Source organism: Oncorhynchus keta, chromosome 34 (genome assembly GCF_023373465.1).
Source record: "Oncorhynchus keta strain PuntledgeMale-10-30-2019 chromosome 34, Oket_V2, whole genome shotgun sequence".
NCBI classification, from domain to species: domain Eukaryota; kingdom Metazoa; phylum Chordata; class Actinopteri; order Salmoniformes; family Salmonidae; genus Oncorhynchus; species Oncorhynchus keta.
The window spans coordinates 33,919,455-33,940,481 of record NC_068454.1 but is presented as its reverse complement, the minus strand read 5'-3'; the positions used below and the strand labels follow the sequence as shown (position 1 = coordinate 33,940,481).

The 21,027-nt window shown below is 41.4% G+C and overlaps 1 protein-coding gene across 1 annotated transcript; it reads left to right on the top strand.

Moving 5' to 3' along the window:
• Positions 1-2,570: 2,570 nt before the first annotated feature.
• Positions 2,571-13,507, top strand: LOC118366985 (rho-related GTP-binding protein RhoE-like). The gene is made up of 5 exons (XM_035749885.2): positions 2,571-3,020; positions 3,148-3,235; positions 11,489-11,598; positions 12,099-12,224; positions 12,366-13,507. The coding sequence occupies exons 1-5, from the start codon at positions 2,916-2,918 to the stop codon at positions 12,606-12,608; spliced, it is 672 nt and encodes a 223-aa protein (XP_035605778.1). The 5' UTR covers positions 2,571-2,915; the 3' UTR covers positions 12,609-13,507.
• Positions 13,508-21,027: the final 7,520 nt, after the last annotated feature.

Sequence of the window (21,027 nt, the reverse complement as noted above, 5' to 3'; positions counted from 1 at the left end):
AGCTGAAGAACCCTGTTAGGTCCCAGATAGTACCTATTTTTTCTATGAGTGTACTGTAGAATACTAAATACTAAATAAATTGTAGAATACTAAATTCCACAATGTAGTATCTCTCGATCGTGTATTGCTTACTATAGCATTTTGTAGTATACTGTGGAATACTATATTATACACTGTATTATCCCTTGATTATGTAGTGCTTACTATAAGATCTTTCAGTACCCATTCAGAGTCTGGTCCTACCTACCTACAGGTTATGGAAAATGTGCTATTTGTATATTTGTGCAGTACGTTTCCTAAAGGAGAAAGACCCGCTATGCCCACTATGTCAAAGATAAAACAAAAACATTACAGTAAATACTACAGTAATGTCAGCAAAACACTACAGTAAATACTATAGTATAAGACAGTAATATGCGCAAAAACAGTACAGTAAATACTACACTACAGTCATGTTGCCAAAGACTCCAGCCACCCAATCCATAGACTGTTCACTCTGCTACCGTCTGAAAAACAGTCCCGGAACATCGGCTATCAGACCAACAGGCTCAGAGACAGCGTCTACCCCAAGCCATAAGACTGCTAAATAGCCGTAAGACTGCTAAATAGCCGTAAGACTGCTAAATAGCTGATTAATGTTTACCCGATCTTTCACTGATTCTATGCACAAGACTATATATACATACACGCTGACGCACACACTACATTTGCACTCTCACACAAAACCCATACAGATTCACATACACTACATATGCATACACGCGAACACACACAGACACACACACACAAATATATGCACACACACACGCACACACATTATTTTGATGGGGTGTCCACAAACTTTTATAAATATAGTGTACCATGTGACTAACAATATGTAAACGCTTGACTCATTAAAACTGCACTGAATCTGTGTTATTAGAGTGAGAGAGAGTTAGCCATTGTTTCCATAAACTACAATCTTGTCCTCTATCTTGGTAGGCCCTGAGATGCTGTCTCAAACGGCCACCTTCTAGCTAGGTTACAGATGACAACAAAGACTATTCTGTGTCAGAATCCCTGTGTGTTCCACAGAATGTGTTCCGACGACAATGGAGGCTCTCGGGGAGGAAGAAACTGCAAGAATCTGTAATTGAAAGGTTCTGATTTTTTGGCAAGGCCTACTATGTAGCCTGACAGAAAAGCAATCAGAGTGTGAAAGAAGCTTGAGTCATATTCAGTGAAAGAAACAGTTTAACTCACTCTTATCTAGCTGACTGTGTTTGAAGTCACCCCATTACTATGCAAGACCATGTTTCTTTACAGTGAAGACCGCCATAGAAAGAAACTATTACAGCATCGGGCCCTTTGCTAATACATTCGCTAATACAGCAACACTCCATCACCACACCTGAATATTGTTATTGAGTGATATTTGTTATTTCGAGATACTGTATTATCATAAAGGACTCATAACATAGCATTATGTAGCTACTGTACACAGTGTACTCTAAGGTACTTGCCCTACATGTTGCACTTCTTCAAGGAGAGATATCATCTTTAATACCTGCTACCACAGATACCCCAGCGCTGATTATAATTCCTTTCAGGTCGGGATTAAGATGAGTCTGCTGAGTCTCCTGTTGTGTTTGCTTCAGGACAATATGGGAGCATAGTGAGGGAGGCGCTCCTCTCTCAGCAGGCATGCACAACTTCAGCTGTATTCATCACTCTCAAGGTTATTGATATGCATTGCAGGCAAACATCACAGTGGCTTCAGTACTACAGTCAGTGAAAGAAAGTGCAACCCTTCAACCCCTTTAAAGTGGTTATAAACATACAAAGCAAAGAAATAAAAGTATTGAGGCTAATCCAGACAGCTCATTCAAAGTCCAATGAACACAAATAAAACTAACAGGAATACATTATAAGTTCCAAAGGATCCCAAAATGATATTATTTTTTTTACATTTTAGATTATCCTTTGATTTACTGTTTAAAAAAAACAACTTCACTTCACTATTTATACTTTTGACAACTTTTACTCTTACTTTACTACATCCCTAAAGACAATAATGTACTTTTTACTCCATACATATTCCATGACACCCAAAAGTACCCATTACATTTTTTTTTAGCTTAGCATGACAGGAAAATGCTCAAATTCACACCTGCTTTTTTAAGAGAACATTCATGGTCATCTCTACTGCCTCTGATCTGGCAGACTCACTAAACACAAATGCTTCGTTTGTAAATGATGTCTTGGAGTGTGCCTCTGGCTATCCTTAAATAAAAACACCAAAATGGTTCCGTCTGGTTTGCTTAATATAAGTAATTTTAAATCATTTACACTTTTACTTTTGATACTTAAGTATATTTTAGCAATTACATTTAATTTTGATACTTTAGTATATATCGTCATTTCCTATTAAGGTATCTTTACTTTTACTCAAGTATGACATTTGCGTACTTTTCCCACCACTGCAGCTGCGTTAGCTTCTTATCTGAAATACATGAGAGACTTGGTCTGATGCATAATGGGCTAAATAGCTTACTTGCGCAACGCCCTCCCTGACTTGAAATAGGAATGACTCTCCTCAAACTCCTTCAAACTTACACTGTCTGTGGACCGTTGCGTCTCATAACTGGTCTGGAGCTCTCGAATACCGGACTGGCTACGACCCTTGGAATTCACAGTATTTCACTCTCCTAGGGGATCATGTTAATTATTTAAAGGTTTTCTATTTTGACAATTTTTAAATTACTGTGCCGTCGAGACGTTCTCATTTCAGAATAGATTCTTCTGCGCAGCTGACTGATGCAGTCCGCTCATACATTTTGGGAATCATACAACCTTCGGATTTTCTATTGATCCCGACTTCATTCTTCTTTATATTTTATGGAAAGAAGGCGAGCCATATCCCACACCGTTCCAAAATGGATTTAAATCCAAGCATAAAATGCAAAATAGTGGTCGTTGGGGATAGTGAATGTGGAAAAACCGCTCTACTAAATGTGTTTGCAAAAGATTCCTTTCCAGAGGTGAGTTTTATGTGACATATTTTTCTATTTATTGGCATGATAATTGCGCGTTATCAATCAGCTCGCAACTTTTTAACATTTCTAAACTGCATTGATGTTGACAATGGATATTGTCTTTCATTTGTAGGGCTACATTCCCACGGTGTTTGAGAACTACACGGCCAGTTTTGAAATCGATACGCAGAGAGTTGAACTCCGTCTGTGGGACACTTCAGGTAAGGAAGGACCCTTTGCGCATTATTCGCGTTCTGAAAACGTGCGTCACTGTCATTCCTGCTGTAGCTACTAAATACCATGAAAAATCGAGAGTTTTCCACATCAGAAGACAAGCATGAAATCCTGATATGCAGTACTGGCCACATTATATGCTTTACAGTAACTGTCATTCACTCTGAGGGGAACAGTCCGATGTTGCCTTTCTGGAATGTGAGGGAGAGGGTTAGATAGGGAGTCAGATAACAGTTATGGAAACCTTGTGTACACCACCAGCATTCTGTAGCCTACATCTGAAACCACCCACCCTCACACCCTTGAACATGTAAGACTGATAATGTGGGAACTCAGACACTGGTGTTGACTGTATAAAATTGTACATCAGTCTTGGGAAATCACCGTCTATTAGGCTACTTTCTGAAATTTATTTTTGTCATCTGCACTCCGAGGTAATGGCAAACCTTGCATTGGCGCCTGTTTTGTATGTTACTATATGGGTAGATTTGTGATATATTATTTCAGCTGTCTATTAGGAGAAAAGCTGACGCTAAAGGGCGGTATCAAAACAAGACACTTATTTTCCCCTGGCCAACATACACAGATTTTCAATCCGAGAGCTTGCATTACTTGTTTAATAAAGCCGCTCCCCCTCACAGCCTGACACACAACAGGAATCCCATATAGAGGTCCCTGTGGGATCTCCTTCCAGCCCCAGGTCTGGAGGTAATTACCTTCTATACTACAGCCTCAAAGCCCTCCAGTCTGGCTGGGTGATTGTGTGGCTCCAGTGGGGTGGAGAGTGGTTAGTAAAGGGTGAGGTAGTGCTTTGGGCTGCCTCTGTAGGGTAGAGAGGGGGGTCTAGGGAGGGGGTAGCGGTGGGATGAGGGAGTGTTTTGGGCTGCCTCTTTAGGGTGGAGAGGGGTCAAAGGGTGAAGAGCGGGGTCTAGAGAGGGGGTAGCGGTGGGATGAGGGAGTGCTTTGGGCTGCCTCTGTAGGGTGGAGAGGGGGGTCTAGAGAGGGGGTAGCGGTGGGATGAGGGAGTGCTTTGGGCTGCCTCTGTAGGGTGGAGAGGGGGGTCTAGAGAGGGGGTAGCGGTGGGATGAGGGAGTGCTTTGGGCTGCCTCTGTAGGGTGGAGAGGGGTCGAAGGGTGAAGAGGGGGGTCTAGAAAGGGGGTAGCGGTGGGATGAGGGAGTGTTTTGGGCTGCCTCTGTGCAGTGTGGTGTAAAAGGGGAGAGTGAGAGACTGTTCTGGGATGCCTCTCATCTGCTCTGTGACTTCCAGCTGATTGTGGCGCATCCCTTGGGTTTGTCCAGGACACGACTCAGTGATTACACCACAGCTTCAAGAAAAGCTGAGCTTACCACACACACTCATTTATTGTTCCTGTTGGGGACCACCTTGGATACACCAGGGAAGGTTGCATTACACACACACAAACCAGACCTCACCACATACACCAGGGCTGACACACCTCTAAGGACTTCCACTGAACCGGCAGCCCCCTCTCTAGTCACAACATGATGGTGTGATAATGTTGATTTGTTGGAATTGTTTTGATAACCTTGTGGATAGTGTGGCACGTTTTGAGCTATATGATAATGTTGTTTATTGTTATCACAAATGAGTCTCATGTGGAAATTGGAGTACCACAAGTACTGTATATGGCGCTGCAATGGATAGCTGACGTTTTACTGGCTCCTGGCTATTTTGTGTTTTTGTGCACTGATCTTAACTTTTTTTGTACATAATGTTGCCGCCATTGTTTTCTATGACCGAAAAGACATCAGAATAGGGATCACTAATCTCTATTTGGATGAAGATTTCTATTTCGATGAGTCGCCGGGGCAGGACATACTGCTCACCCCAGACCAGGCCCTAATCCCAGAGACTTGGAAAAGGAAAAGACGGCATATGAGAGGTCGACGTGCGGGCACCTTGACGAAACTACGTTGGCGAATAAACAATCCGCCTCTACCCTATGTTCTATTGGTGGACTAACATACACTGGAGAACAAACTGGATGAACTCTGTTCGAGACTACCCTATCAACTGGACCTAAAGAACTGTAATGTCCTGTTTCTCAGCATCATGGCTAAACAAGGACATGGATAATATACATCTAGCTATTTTTTTCTATGTAATGGCAGATCAAACGGCAGCAATGGGTAAACTCAAGTGGGAGGTGTGTGTCTTTGTTAACAACACCTGGTGTGCAATCTCTAATATTAAGAAAGTCTTGGCATTCAGGCCATCTTGGTTTCATTATACCAGAGAATCTTGTTTCTCATGGTCTGAGTCCTTTAGGTGCCTTTTGGCAAACTCTAAATTGGCTCTCATGTGCCTTTTACTGAGGAGTGGCTTCCGTCTGGCCACTGTACTATAAAAACCTGATTGGTGGAGTGCATCAGAGATGGTTATCCTTCTTGAAGGTTCTCCCATCTCCACAGAGGAACTCTGGAGCTTTTTTCAGAGTGACCATCGGGTTCTTGGTCACCTCCCTGACCGAGGCCCTTCTCCCCCGATTGCTCAGTTTGGCCAGACGGCCAGTTCTAGGAGGAGTCCTGGAGGTTCCAAACTTATTCCATTTAAGAATGATGGAGGCCACTGTGTTTTTGGGGACCTTCAATGCTGCAGACATTTTTTGGTAATCTTCCCCAGATCTGTGCCTTGACACAATCCTGTCTCGGAGCTCTGCAGACAATTCCTTCGACCTCATGGCTTGGTTTTTACTCTGACAATGCGCTGTCAACTGTGGGACCTTATGTAGATAGGTGTGTGCCTTTCCAAATCATGTCCAAACAATTGAATTTACCACAGGTGGACTCCAATCAAGTTGTAGAAACATCTCAAGGATGATCAATGGAAACAGGATGCACCTGAGCTCAATTTCGAGTCTCATAGGAAAGGGTCTGAATACTTATGTAAATAAGGAATTTCTGTTTTCGGTTTGTCATTATGGGGTGTTGTGTATAGATTGCTGAGGAAAATGTTTTATCCATTTTGGAGTAAGGCTGTAACTTAACAAAATGTGGAAAAAGTCAAGGGGTCTGAATACTTTCCGAAGGCAGTGTTCTATTAGATAGGTACTAAAGTATATCCCCCCTAACCCACCTCACTGATAGATAAGCCGTATGTTGAATGACGAGAGGTGTCTTCGTTACGTTGATTGCCATTCTTACACTGTTCATTATTTGTCTCACAGTGACAGATACAACAGTATCTCTTTGTATACTTTTCTCCAGCTCTGAAATGCCCATTTCTAACAGTCTGTGTAGTAGGTTACTGTGTAACTGTAAATCTCCCATTTCCATCAGCTCAATCCTACAACACTATTTTAATGTTTCCATAGAAAATCATTCATACCAGAAGGTAGACATTCCACATCTCTCACGCATCCTGGTCGAGCCGTTTATAAGACTTGAAGTATAGGCTATGAAAATAGGGATCTTGTGACTGTTTGTTAAACCTACAGGATCTGCTTCGCAATACATGAAAATATTTCATAATTGTTTACATCTGCTGGTGTGGATTTGTTTGTGAAAATCATTCAGGGAAGTTGTAGTCTGTGTCAGACCACAGCTTATGCTTCATAGGCATTCTACTCAAATATCCAAATGGGCCCACTTGTATAGAAGTTTACTCCTGAGAATTCAAACTGGGTATAATTGTGTTAAGGTAAATTAAAAGTTCAACTTAAAAAAAGACAGATGGTGTCATTGGTGTTTTAGTCCTTATACTGGTCCACATTGAGATCATCTGGATTCTATTTGTGAATCACAACATATTTCTGGTTTGGGTGGGGTCGTTCGTTGTAAAGCCAGCTTCAGAAGTAGTGGATCCGGTTTTGAGGGATTGTTATGATTTCTTGTCATGATGTGAAATAGCATAATTGCCGCTACATTCTTTAGAATTCAATGGCACGATTCAAGAACCAAGTTATTCTACACTGCTTTGTATTCTAAAGTAAAGTCCCTTTGGCATGGAGCTTATAGAGAATGACACAAATATCTCTTCAGAATGAGGAACTCTTTCCTACAATGGAGACTGTTTGAAAGGTCTATGATATCCGGAATCCTTGGAACATCCCTACCTTGGAACATCCCTACCCTAAACCCTAACCCTAACCTTAATCCCCATGCTAACCTTAACATAACCATAACCCTTACCTAACCATAACCCTAACCATAACCATAACCATTTTACATTTCAACCTCAATGGGGTAGGGACATCCCAAGGATTCTGGAAGGCACATACGCTGTTTGAAGTATGTGTGAGATATGACGGTTTCCTCCCTAGACAGTAGGGATTAAAGACAGTATTTAAACAGTATTTAACGTGGGTGAGGGAAGACCCCTCCCACTGTAGTCCACTGTACCTTGGGAAACTAGAAAATCCTCCCCATTTCTCACAGAGGGACAATGGGGAGAGGGGAGTTTCCTGACATTGGTGTTGGTTTGGTTTCTTTACCTGGATGCAACGTGACCCAGTCCACCACATAACGGCCCCAAGGCTTCTCTGTAATCCATAGTACACCCACTACTACCAAAGAAAACACAGAGGTCACCGTACAGCAGTGTTAATGTCGTCAACAAAAATAGTGACTAAAATATTAGTCAAAAAAACTATTTTTTCAGTGCCAATTAACGAGACTATAGCTGACTAAATATACCCAAGAAAAAACTATAACTAAATTATCTCTGTGACTAAAATTGGACTACTAAGTGGACTGGACAAGAGTTTTTGGAGAGATTGAGAGTGTTTCAGTGTTAAGCACAATTAATATTAGCAGCACAGATGCACAGCACAGTTCTGTTCAATAATATTATTATTATTATTATATTAAGGACTCGTCACACCTGACAAACACAGCCTACGTCAGCTGGTGACCTGCGGGGGAGCAGGTGATGAATGTGTGCAGACAGGGTCCCCTCCGTCTCCGCGTCCGATTATACATATTGCGCAGGCGACTCCAGCCTTCTAGTTAGCTACCCTTTGACACAAGCTGATTTTCAAAATTAATAACAATAGCAGCATTGAGTTTAATAGTAAAACAACAGTCTCGCTGTGTTTTTCTCTCTGTTGAGTAGGCTATAGAAAAGTAGTCTGACTTGGAATTTGTAGTCTCGCTGAACCCTCCCACTGCATTTCATATACAGGTTCTGCAGCCATTGTAGCCAAGTCTCCCTCTTTTCTATAGAGAAAACATCTTGAATCTAGCCCTTTTGTCACGACTTCCACCAAAGTTGTTCCCTCTCCTTGTTTGGGCGGTGTTCGGCGGTCGACGTCACCGGCTTTCCTTTTGTTTTGTCTGTTTTACACACCTGGTTCCCATCTCGTGATTATGTTCCTTATTTAACCCTCTGGTTTCCCTTTCTGTTTTGTGCGTGATTGTTTTTCGTGTGTTGGAGTTCGTATCTTGTCTTGTGTTTGTTTTAGAACAGGATTTTTGTTCCGTTCTCGGATGGAGTAAATACAGTGGTTTTACTCTTACCTGTGTCCTGCGCCTGACTCCTTTCGCTATCCTCTAGATAGACTCTGACACCTTTGGCTACTGTTCAAAAGACATGAACCATAATAACGGCGCTACGTTTTTTTCTTTATATTTTGCATAGGCGGGCCATATTTTACTTTTATAAAGCATATTGAGGGCCGTTCTAAAACTAGGCTACTTGCAGACCAGACCATTAACCATTTGTTTAGGCCACAACTTGTTCAGCAGGACGAAACATTTTGGAACGTTCAGATAGAAACAGGTTATGTATACTAAACAAAAATATAAACTCAATGTGTAAAGTGTTAGTCCCATGTTTCATGGGCTGAAATAAACGATCCCAGAAATGTTTCATGCTCACAAAAAGCTTATTTCTGGCAAAAGTTGTGCACAAATTTGTTTACATCCGTGTTAGTGAGTATTTCTCCCTTGCCAAGATAATCCATCCACTTGACAGGTGTGGCATATTGAGAAACTGATTTAACAGCATGAATATTCCACAGGCACCTTGTGTTGGGGACAATAAAAGGCCACTCTAAAATGTGCAGTTTTGTCACACAACACAATGCCACAGATGTCTCAAGTTTTGAGGGAGAGTGCAATTGGAATGCTGACTGCAGGAATGTCCACCAGAGCTGTTGCCAGAGAATTGAATGTTAATTTCTCTACCATAAGCCGCCTCCAAAAGTAGTTTTAGAAAATTTGGCAGTACGTCCAACTGGCCTCTACCGCAGACTATGTGTAACCATGCCAGCCCAGGACCTCCACATTTGGGTTCTTCACCTGCGGGATCCGATGAAACTGGGTTTGCACAAACTGAGAATTTTTGCATAAACTGTCAGAAACCGTCTCAGGGAAGCTCATCTGCGTGCTCTTCGTCCTCACCAGAGTCTTGACCTGACTGCAGTTCGGCGTCGTAACCGATTTCAGTGAGCAGATGGCAGACAGCATGTATGGCATTGTGTATGCTGAGCGGTTTGCTGATGTCAACGTTTTGAACAGAGTGCCCCATGGTGGCAGTGGGGTTATGGTATGGGCTGGCATTTATCTACGTACAACGAACACATTTGCATTTTTGATCCTGAGGCCCATGTCGTGCCATGTCGTGCCATTCATTCACCACCATCACCTCACATTTCAGCATGATAATGCACAGCCCCATGTCGCAAGGATCTCTATACAATTCCTGGAAGCTGAAAATGTCCCAGAACTTCTATGGCCTGCATACTCACCAGACATGTTACACCAGATACTGACTGGTTCTCTGATCCATTCCCCTAATTCTTTTTAAAGGTATCTGTGACCAAAAGATGCATATCTGTATTTTCAGTCATGTGAAATCCATAGAGTAGGGCCTAATTTATTTATTTCAATTGACTGATTTCCTTATATTAACTGTAACTCAAATCTGTAAGTCAAATCTTTAAAATTGTTGCATGTTGAGTTTATATGTTTGTTCAGTGTAGAACAAACATTCCTCTCTGACATGTTGAATAAGGAATAACGTCGGCTCTATTCAGGGATTTTTTTCTGCAACGTCCAATAACGTTTTTCCAACTGAACGTGGCCCTGGTAACATTACAGGTACCTATATGCAAACATATGCAAACATTTGGAAAGAAAGGAAAAGGGATACAAAACAATTTATTGACTAAATTCGTCTTGCCATTATGCTATATCTAACTTTATTTTGAGTTAAAGTGGACACAGTGACTCAGACTTGAGGACTTGGACCAGGACTCGAGCACTGGGACTCAGACTCCAGCAGAAAAGGGACTCGACTATTGGTGACTTGGACTCGAGCACAGTGGACTTAATTCGGACTTGAGGTGTAGTGACTCGACAACATCACCCGGCGAAACAGTCAAAGTCATTAGCCCCCGTTGTACTTTTGGACATCAATGTGGCTGCTGCGTCTGTGGAACGTTGATAACAATGAGTTATATATCTCTCTCTCTCTCTCTCTCTCTCTCTCTCTCTCTCTCTCTCTCTCTCTCTCTCTCTCTCTCTCTCTCTCTCTCTCTCTCTCTCTCTCTCTCTCTCTCTCTCTCTCTCTCTCTCTCTCTCTCTCTCTCTCTCTCTCTCTCTCTCTCTCTCTCTCTCTGTGTTGTAGGTTTGTCTTGTATGTGATATACAATATCCATCTAGGCTGATTATGGAATTTACATGGAATTAGTAGTTTATTATTTTTTACATATGTTTGTCATGTTTCTGCTGTTGGGAAGAGAATGTGATTTTATGCAGAAAACTATGTTGGTAAGACAAGGCAATGTATGTTTGTGTACATGGAAGTCAGTGATACATGTTTACTATAGGTTAATGAGGCAATACAAATGTAATGTGACTAAAGTGAGAGAACGTTTAGTTGACTAAAAGGGCCCACTGTTTTCGTCATTTTCACAATAACTAGACAAAATCATTGTTCAAAAGACAAAAATGTGACTAAGACTAGACTAAATCTAAAACAAAGAGTGCCAAAATTATCACTGCCATAGAGTTATGTTTAAGATGTTTAGTGTACACTAAGTATGTCACAAGTTTATATTATAAAATCATTTTCACTTATCCTGTTTGGAATGGAAACCACTGCAATCTGACCCTGCTCTGCAAATAACCTTGTCATTGTTTGAGTCAATGCATCTGTGGAATGGGAAATGTTTGTTAACTTACAGTAAGTTGCAGGGATTTGAGGAAGAACTGTGACTCACTTACCACATAGATCCACTTTCACTTGACAACAACATGGTGATGTTTTTTTGCAGGCTCTGCATACTATGACAATGTGAGGCCTCTCTCCTACCCTGATGCGGATGCAGTCCTCATCTGTTTTGACATCAGCAGACCAGACACCCTGGACAGTGTACTGAAGAAGGTGAGTGTTATGTGGTGATATAGCCTACTCTAGTCCGTGAAGCTATAGTGGCCTGTCCCAATGGCATTTTCACTCAGTCCCCTTGACCCATGACCCTTTCTGAAAAGGCCTCCATTTATGTTTCTGGGGGAAGTGGCCTTTGAAAATCCCTATTCTGCTGAAAACTAAGGCTGTATCAATGAGAGAGGGGTCTAATACTAGGGTAGCACCAATGAGAGCGGGGGAGAAAACAAACTCACGTGAGGCTCAGAAGTAGTCTAACAGGCCTTGTTCACATGTGGTCTCCAAGACATGGCCATTGTGACTCAGTGCCCTTTGACCTGGGATGTCACTTAGGCTCAGTATTGTGCCAGCTGAGAGGAGTGTGGTCCAGTGAGAGGGAGAGTGATCCTTCCTCTGGAGAGAGCATAATCACCAGGCTTTTTCTCTCTTTAATCCCCCTCCATAGGGTTCCAATTCTAGACTAATGTTGATCTCTCCCTTTTCTTTCACCCATATAGTGGAAAGGAGAGATTCAGGAATTCTGTCCCAACACCAAGATGCTGCTGGTGGGATGCAAGTCAGACCTCCGCACAGACCTCTTTACCAAATCTAACAGTGGACATACGCCAGTGTCCTATGATCAGGTGGGTGTCGTGTCTTTCTACATTTGATTTAAAATCATGAGCTTAAACATAATCATGTGTTAAAAGTGCTGGGAACAATTCGTACTAGACAGCTCTCCAGACTGATATATTTGTGTTATTCTCTCTCTCTCTCCAACTCAGGGCTCCAACATGGCCAAGCAGATCAGTGCTCCCTATATCGAGTGTTCATCCCTGCAGTCTGAGAACAGCGTCAGAGACATCTTCCACGTGGCCACGCTGGCCTGCGTCAACAAGAGCAACAAGAACGTCAAATGCAACAAGCCCTCCAGGAGCACCAAGAGGATCTCACACAGCAGACCTGACCTGCCCACAGTGGTGTCAGACTTTCAGAAGACCAAAGCCAAGACCTGTGCTGTTATGTGACTGCATGGACTGTGATTGGAATCTTGGATTGAAGGACAATGTTGAAGGACATTATAATGAGCATATAATCTTTGGATAACTATGAAGGGCTTTGTGCACTATTAGAAGACTATCGATCTCCACAGCTATTGCCAACTGAATGAGAGATGGTGTTTAGGTAGCGGCAGCAACTATGCTGTGGTATGTCATGTACGTTATCTGTGGTTGTACCCTGCCTTTTTACAAGTTAAATGAGGCATAACACCAAGTAGTCAATGTACTTACACGGACTGGATATATTCACCTGGAGTTAACTGGGATTTATCAGTCAGAACTAAGAACTGACTGGTGTTAGTGACTTGATGCCACATAATCTGAGAAAATGTATCTTGGACTTTGTTCATGAACTCTCTGGGGAATTCCACTGAAATTACACAAAAGAGCTGTACTTAAATTCTCAGTTTGAACTGGAATACCATTGGTGGAGAGTGCAGGCAGGGTTGTAGAGTCCTGATGATTGAAAAGCTTCATTTTCAGAAGTGTTCTAGGTAGCAGTGTTTCGGATCTTATGTTGTTCTTAAAAACAAGCAAAATAGTTTGGGGGAGAGACAGTGAACGATATGAGATAAGTTTGTGTGTAATGTTCTGAGAAGCACAGATGATAACCAGGATACTGTTACCCGTTCTCCACTCCATGCTGTTAAAGGCTCCTGAATGTCATGTGTCGTGTGTCACCCTTTAGGCTACTCCTTCCTTTCTCATCATTTGTTTTCTAAATCTGTTCATTCTAAGAGATTTATTCTAAAACAATGACAAAATAATTCATTTCAGAACTGTCAATTTCCCATGTTTAAATGTACTGTAGTCATGCAAATGTAGTAAAGGTTAGATTTGATGCTTATAAATGTATAAGCCCATCATTGATGCCTCAATGCAGCTTTTATTGACTTAAGGGAAGTACACATATTCAAACCCCCCCCCACCTTGCCTAAAGTTTTAGTGCCCCTCTCTTGATCTGTAACTCACATTTCTATGTGAATTTGACATTTCTATGTGAATTTGGTTGGGTCGTCCAAAAAGTTACATATTACAGCTTTAAATGTTATTTCCTGCAATTCTACACATTTTGCCATGGAGTGTAGAGAGATTTCCTGCATTTGAATGAAAAAACCTGTGAAGAGGCAACTCCGGGATGCTGGCCTTCAAGGCAGAGTTCCTCTGTCCAGTGTCTGTGTTCTATTGCCCATCTTAATCTTTTATTTTTATTGGCCAGTCTGAGATATGGCTTTTCTTTGCAACTCTGCCTAAAAGGCCAGCATCCGGAGTCCCCTCTTCACTGTTGACGTTTTGGGGGTACTATTTAATGAAGCTGCCAGTTGAGGACTTGTGAGGCATCTGTTTCTCCAACTAGACACTCTAATGTAATGACCTCTTGCTCAATTGTGCACCGGGGCCTCCCACTCCCCTTTCTATTCTGGCTCGAGCCAGTTTGAGCTGTTCTGTGAAGGGAGTAGTACACAGCGTTTTACGAGATCTTCAGTTTCTTGGCAATTTCTTGCATGGAATAGCCTTCATTTCTCAGAAAAAGAATAGACTGATGAGTTTCAGAAAAAAGTTTCTGGCCATTTTAAGCCTGTAATTGAATCCACAAATGCTGATTGTTACAGATACTCAACTAGTCTAAAGAAGGCCAGTTTTTTTGCTTCTTTAATCAGAACAATAGTTTTCAGCTGTGCTAACATTATTGCAAAAAGGTTTTCTAATGATCAATTAGCCTTTTAAAATGATAAACTTGGATTAGCTAACATAATGTGCCATTGGAACACAGGAGGGATGGTTGCTGATAATGGCCCTCCGTACACCTATGTAGATATCCCATAAAACATCAGCCGTTTCCAGCTACAATAGTCATTTACAACATTAATAATGTCTACACTGTATTTCTGATTAATTTCACGTTATTTTAATGGACAAAGAAATGTGCTTTTCTTTCAAAAACAGGGACATGTTTAAGTGACCCCTTTTGAACGGTAGTGTGTATTTGGCCTTACTGCTATTAGCCCATACAAACGCATTGAATAACAGATTCACTACATGTTCCCCCCCGAAAATCTAAAATAAGTTTGTTCTGAAGTGTCTGTCCTATATCTGAGAGATATAAGACAGATCAGGAAATATTTGTTATTATATAAAAATGTACATGTATTGTCGTCACTCAAACAGTCGGCATATACAGTTGAAGTCGGAAGTTTACATACACCTTAGCCAAATACATTTAAACTCAGTTTTTCACAATTCCTGACATTTAATCCTAGTAAATATTCACTGTTTTAGGTCAGTTAGGATCACCACTTTATTTTAAGAATGTGAAATGTCAGAACAATAGTAGAGAGAATGATTTATTTCAGCTTATATGTCTTTCATTACATTCCCAGTGGGTCAGAAGTTTACATACACTCAATTAGTATTTGGTAGCATTACCTTTACATTTTTAAACTTGGATCAAACGTGTCGGGTAGCCTTCCACAAGCTTCCCACAATAAGTTGGGTGAATTTTGGCCCATTCCTCCTGACAGAGCTGGTGTAACTGGGTCAGGTTTGTAGGCCTCCTTGCTCACACATGCTTTTTCAGTTCTGCCCACAAATTGTCTATAGTGTTGAGGTCAGGGCTTTGTGATGGCCACCTTGACTTTGTTGTCCTTAAGCCATTTTGCCACAACTTTGGAAGTATGCTTGGAGTCATTGTCCATTTGGAAGACCCATTTGCGACCAAGCTTTAACTTCCTGACTAATGTCTTGAGATGTTGCTTCAATTGATCCACATCATTTTCTTTCCTCATGATGCCATCTATTTTGTGAAGTGCACCAGTCCCTCCTGCAGCAAAGCACCCTCACAACATGATGCTGCCACCCCCATGCTTCACGGTTGGGATGGTGTTCTTCGGCTTGCAAGCCTCCCCCTTTTTCCTCCAAACATAACCATGGTCATTATGGCCAAACGGTTATATTTTTGTTTCATCAGACCAGAGTAAATTTCTCCAAAAAGTACGATCTTTGTCCCCATGTGCAATTGCAAACCGTAGTCTGGCTTTTTTTTTATGGCAGTTTTGGAGCAGTGGCTTCTTCCTTGCTGAGCGGCCTTTCAGGTTATGTCAATATCGGACTCGTTTTACTGTGGATATAGATACTTTTGTACCTGTTTCCTCCAGCATCTTCACAAGGTCCTTTGCTGTTGTTCTGGGATTGATTTGCACTTTTCACACCAAAGTACGTTCATCTCTAGGAGACAGAACGCATCTCCTTCCTGAGCGGTATGATGGTTGAGTGGTCCCATGGTGTTTATACTTGCATACTATTATTTGTACAGATTAACGTTGTACCTTCAGGCATTTGGAAATTGCTCCTATGGATGAACCAGATTTGTGGAGGTCTACAATTTTTTTCTGAGGACTTGGCTGATTTCTTTTGATTTTCCCAAGATGTCAAACAAAGAGACACTGAGTTTGAAAGTAGGCCTTGAAATACATCCACAGGTCCAACTCAAATGATATCAATTAGCCTATCAATTAGCCTAGCTTCTAAAGCCATGACATAATTTTCTGGAATTTTCCAAGCTGTTTAAAGGCACAGTTAACTTAGTGTATGTAAACTTCTGACCCACTGGATTTGTGATACAGTGAATTATAACTGAAATATTATGTCTGTAAACAATTGTTGGAAAAATGACTTGTGTCATGCACAAAGTAGATGTCCTAACCGACTTGCCAAAACTATGGTGTGTTAACAAGAAATTTGTGGAGTGGTTGAAAACGAGTTTTAATGACCCCAACCTAAGTGTATGTAAACTTCCGACAACAACTATATACTTCCATAAATGTTTTCAAATGGTACCGGGGGACCTTCAGACGAGTCTTGTGAGGCCTGTTGGCATCCTTTTGCAAATGTATGTATTCGTGAGAGTCTCACCCTTCCACAGAGGGGTCCTATTAGTGTGTAGCCCAAACTGTTCGGACGCTACAGACAAAAGTTTGCAGATCGGCTGTGTCGACTTCAGACGAGTCCCAAAACGGAGAACACCATTGTGAAGTGAGACATAGGCAAATGGATGGATTGAGTTGCATCAAATCCCTCAAAAAACAGATATTTCTAGCTTAAATTGACATATTTTTATGGAGTTTTTTTAATGGTACTTGGATTTACATAGGGGCGCGGATATCGAGTTCTAGGGGTTAAGAACATGTAGGCCCATGGAAGCCCAGTCAATTCCGGTAGACACACATGATCCAGAGTGTTGAACTCTCTGGATCATGTTTTTGTCCTGTGAAATAAGTTACAAGATAGGATTTGTCATTTAGTTAGTGAAGAGAGACATCTACTGGGAGTGACATCCTGCTCTTTCTGCCTGTCACGCCATCCTTGTTATCAGAGCTGTGACTTTGCTGAAGGCTTTCACGCTCTCCTCTCCTCTGTTCACACGCTGTGGGAGGTCTGGTCACATGATGATGACACACTCTGGGTGAACCATAACTATCCCTCAGCTCAGCTGTCTCTCTGTCCTATCAACCCATTCCCTTTTGATGACAGTTCTTTTGATGGAGGTTTCCATAGACACTGTGTCAGCTTCTTAGGGATAATTCATCTTTTAGGGGCATTAAGAGTTGGTCTCCGCTTTTTTTCTGCTTTGCATTGACATTTGGGTATTTTTTTAAAAATAGTTTTACTTCAGAAACCCCTCACCATGCCAGAACAAACATGTAGTTTGGACTATATTTGTATGTTAATTATGAATAATATTATTGTTGCTTCCAAAGACAAATCTGAGAAAACACACAAACAATATATACATGAATGAGAAACAATTACCTTGATCACCTCAAATGTGACCTGTGGTGAAGCTGCCAAAACATGGGCCAATCTTCCCCAACAATACAATATACACAGAGTGTACAACACATTAGGAACACCTTCCTAATATTGAGTTGCACACCCTTTTGCCCTCAGAACAGTCTCAATTCATCGGGGCGTTGACTCTACAAGGTGTCAAAAGCGTTCCACAGAGATGCTGGCCCATGTTGACTCCAATGCTTCCCACAGTTGTGCCACATTGGCTGGATGTCCTGGAAACTAAATGAGTGTGAAAAACCCAGCAGTTTTGCAGTTCTTGACATACTCAAACCGGTGCGCCTGGCACCTACTACCATACGCCGTTCAAAGGCAATTAAATAATTTGTCTTACCCCTTCACCTTCTGAATGGAGCCCATACACAATCCATGTGTCAATTGTCTCAAGGCTTGAAAATCCTTCTTTAACCTGTCTCCGTCCCTTCATCTACACTGATTGAAGTGGATTTAACAGGTGATATCAATAATGGATCATAACTATCACCTGGATTCACCTGGTCAGTCTTTGTCATGGAAAGAGCAGGTGTTCCTAATGTTTTGTGCACTCAGTGTGGCTGCCACAATGATACATTAGGATATGAATCCAGGTGACTTCTGAGATGTGACATATTAAGATGTCATTATGGGGAGATCATTAGCTTAGCTATTTTTTTTTACAAACAATATATTGCTGTTATTTGTCAACAACAGTTTACAATAACCAGGACAAAAGGAACATATTGCTCAGCGTGTAACATGCAAGACTGGTTCTTCCATCATCACAGAGCCGCTGCATTTTGGCAGGATTGGTCTGGTGTTGTGGTACTTTGTGTGACCACCTCCCTAATAGCGCCCCATTCACTGATACGAAAGGTGACCTAGGGAAATCTGTGCTGCATAATATGGAGGAGATGGCCATTTTTATGCTACAGCATACCTAATGGAGTATAGCGTTTCAGCTCCATTGAAATATAATGGCCCATTTGGCTTTTGTGAGCGTAAAGATCCATTCTATGGGGCGGCAGGTAGCCTAGTGGTTAGAGTGTTGGGCCAGTAACGGGAAGGTTGCTGGATTGAATCCCCGAGCTGACAAGGTAAAAAACTGTCGTTCTACCCAGCCCCTCTGGGTACTCAACACCTCTCTGATTCAGGGGGGTTGGGTTAAATGTGGAAGACACATTTCAGCTGAATAGATTCAGTTGGGCAACTGACTAGGTATCCCCCTTAATGCTATGGAGATTATGGTGAAAAGACATTTATGCTCACTTTTGTATTCATTGCAGTTAGATTCAGGGTAATAGCAAGAGATTGTCTCACACCGATTTAAATTGCACGCTTTATTTCAACACTCCAATACTTGTAGCAGTATCGTGAAATAGCCTATCTTTAAAAGCTTTATTCAAATGAGTTAACTTGACAGTTTTTTCAGAATTCCAACTTTTAACTTGTGCCATAACATAAAATGAAGAACATTTGGTTGCTTGACATGATAGAGTTGCCATATAAAACCTATGGCTATGGTTTGTATCTGTTCAATTCATTTCTCAGCCTTGGAGAGATTAAACCACATAAAAATGTCTGTTAAAAGCAAGTGAAAGTTTAAATGAATGCTCATGAATCTTCCTTATTTCCCATTATTATGAATGGTAGGCCTACTTTGAAAAGTAATAATATGGAACCTGAATCATCACCGAGAGGTATTTGTGATTAAAAATATATATTGGCTGCCAGCTTGCAATTTCACGCCCCATTGCAGGATTCATTAAAACACTAGACCACGATTTTGACCTACTGATAAAATGCTTATTAGCCTCTTAAAAACAAAATGCTTGTTTGCAGATATTTGTACCCCCTAATTCAATTGTATTTACAAATTGATACCTCTAGGTATCGATAGTGTGTTATAATGACTAGATGAAGATACATTGGTAACACCCTGGGTTTGCAGTTTGTTCTGGTACGGTGCATCCTTCACAAGCTGCACCAGTGTGTTTTGTGATAATGACCTTATACTGCATAACCTTATAAACGCATCTGGCTTCACAGCCCACCTACCACGCACTCCGATTTGGTGAGCAGATGTTTCACACAGCAACACCACATCTCATAAAGCTTTGGCCCATGTCAGCGAAATGGAAGAACGGACGGTCAGACCTAGTGCTCTGCTCAAATTCCATCAAGGGAGATGTGTGAATGGATTCGGACAAAAGAGAGCTCTCCTCTGAATAGGCTTGGCTGAGTGAATGGGGAAATATTCAGTTTGGGCTGAAGAGAAAATAATCCCCCACAGACACACCCAGATTTCTCAAGACACAACCAAGATGGCTGTTGGGATAGGATATAGCCTGAATTCGCAAATTCATTTCTTGTTTGTTTGTTTCAATGTGGAAAAATGTTATGTAACGAGATAATTCTTTACCTGGTATGGTGCAAATATTTCTGGTGCCAGAATTATATTTAATAATCTGCTTGGAAAAGGTTGACGGTGTGAAAGATCACAGTGGATTTGATTTATATGAGAAACTTTACTTTTTGCAGTTTACAGTCCAGCTCATCTTAGTGTCAAATTATAAATCTGTCAATCAGATCAGGGGGTACATAATTTCACAGCCACTTCTCAGTAATTGGTAACTATAGCAGCTTTTCCCAATAACATCCGCCTCCGGCACTTGGCAGTAACCATAATATATTCTATGATTAAAGCAGTAATGTGAGAAAAGATCATCTTATTTGAACTGCATTTTGCACGGATGCAGCGATATTCCACCCAATACACATTTCCACTTCACTGTACCCCTCCGGACCTTTTCTCTTCCTTACTGCCCTGCTTTGGTGAAATCTCCTAGGATCCTCCACTGCAGGGCTGAAGGCTCCTCTTCCTCTGACTGGGAAACTGGAGTTTAATCAGACTGCACCAGCAGAGAGGCTATACACACACACACACACACACACACACACACACACACACACACACACACACACACACACACACACACACACACACACACACACACACACACACACACACACACACACACACACACACACACACACACACACACACACACACACACACACACACACACACACAAGCATACACACACAAGCATACACACACAAGCATACACAGGCATTACAGTACCTTAGGCAGCTTCAGAAAGAGACTGTAGGAGTGAAACTGCTGCTGTCTTACGGATGCAACTGCAGGAAGAAGAGTCAAAGAAAACACTATGGACATTTCCATGTAAAGGACCTATGAGCACCAACATGTGGAGTTCGTAGAAGCACATCAAATTTGGTGTCAAATGAAACCTGAGTCTCTTTTTTGATTTTATATTAAGGCAGTATATACATTTTTCAACAACACCAAAACTATCCTATGAATTGGGAATAAGCAAAGTATTTAATGTCAAACAGATGGAAAAGGGGTCTTAGAAAACATCTACCAGAGAAGCTCTTAAAATGTGTAAGCAATACATCAAAACACAAGAATGTTGAAGACCCCCTGTGAACTAATGTCAACACTTATATTTTAGCTTAGGAAAAACATTTCTGCCTT

Coding starts and splice junctions, on each gene's coding strand:
- LOC118366985 (XM_035749885.2), top strand. CDS start 2,916: ATGGATTTAAATCCAAGCATAAAATGCAAAATAGTGGTCGTTGGGGAT. Junction 3,021..3,147: donor CAAAAGATTCCTTTCCAGAG/GTGAGTTTTATG, acceptor TTTCATTTGTAG/GGCTACATTCCCACGGTGTT. Junction 11,599..12,098: donor TGGACAGTGTACTGAAGAAG/GTGAGTGTTATG, acceptor TCACCCATATAG/TGGAAAGGAGAGATTCAGGA.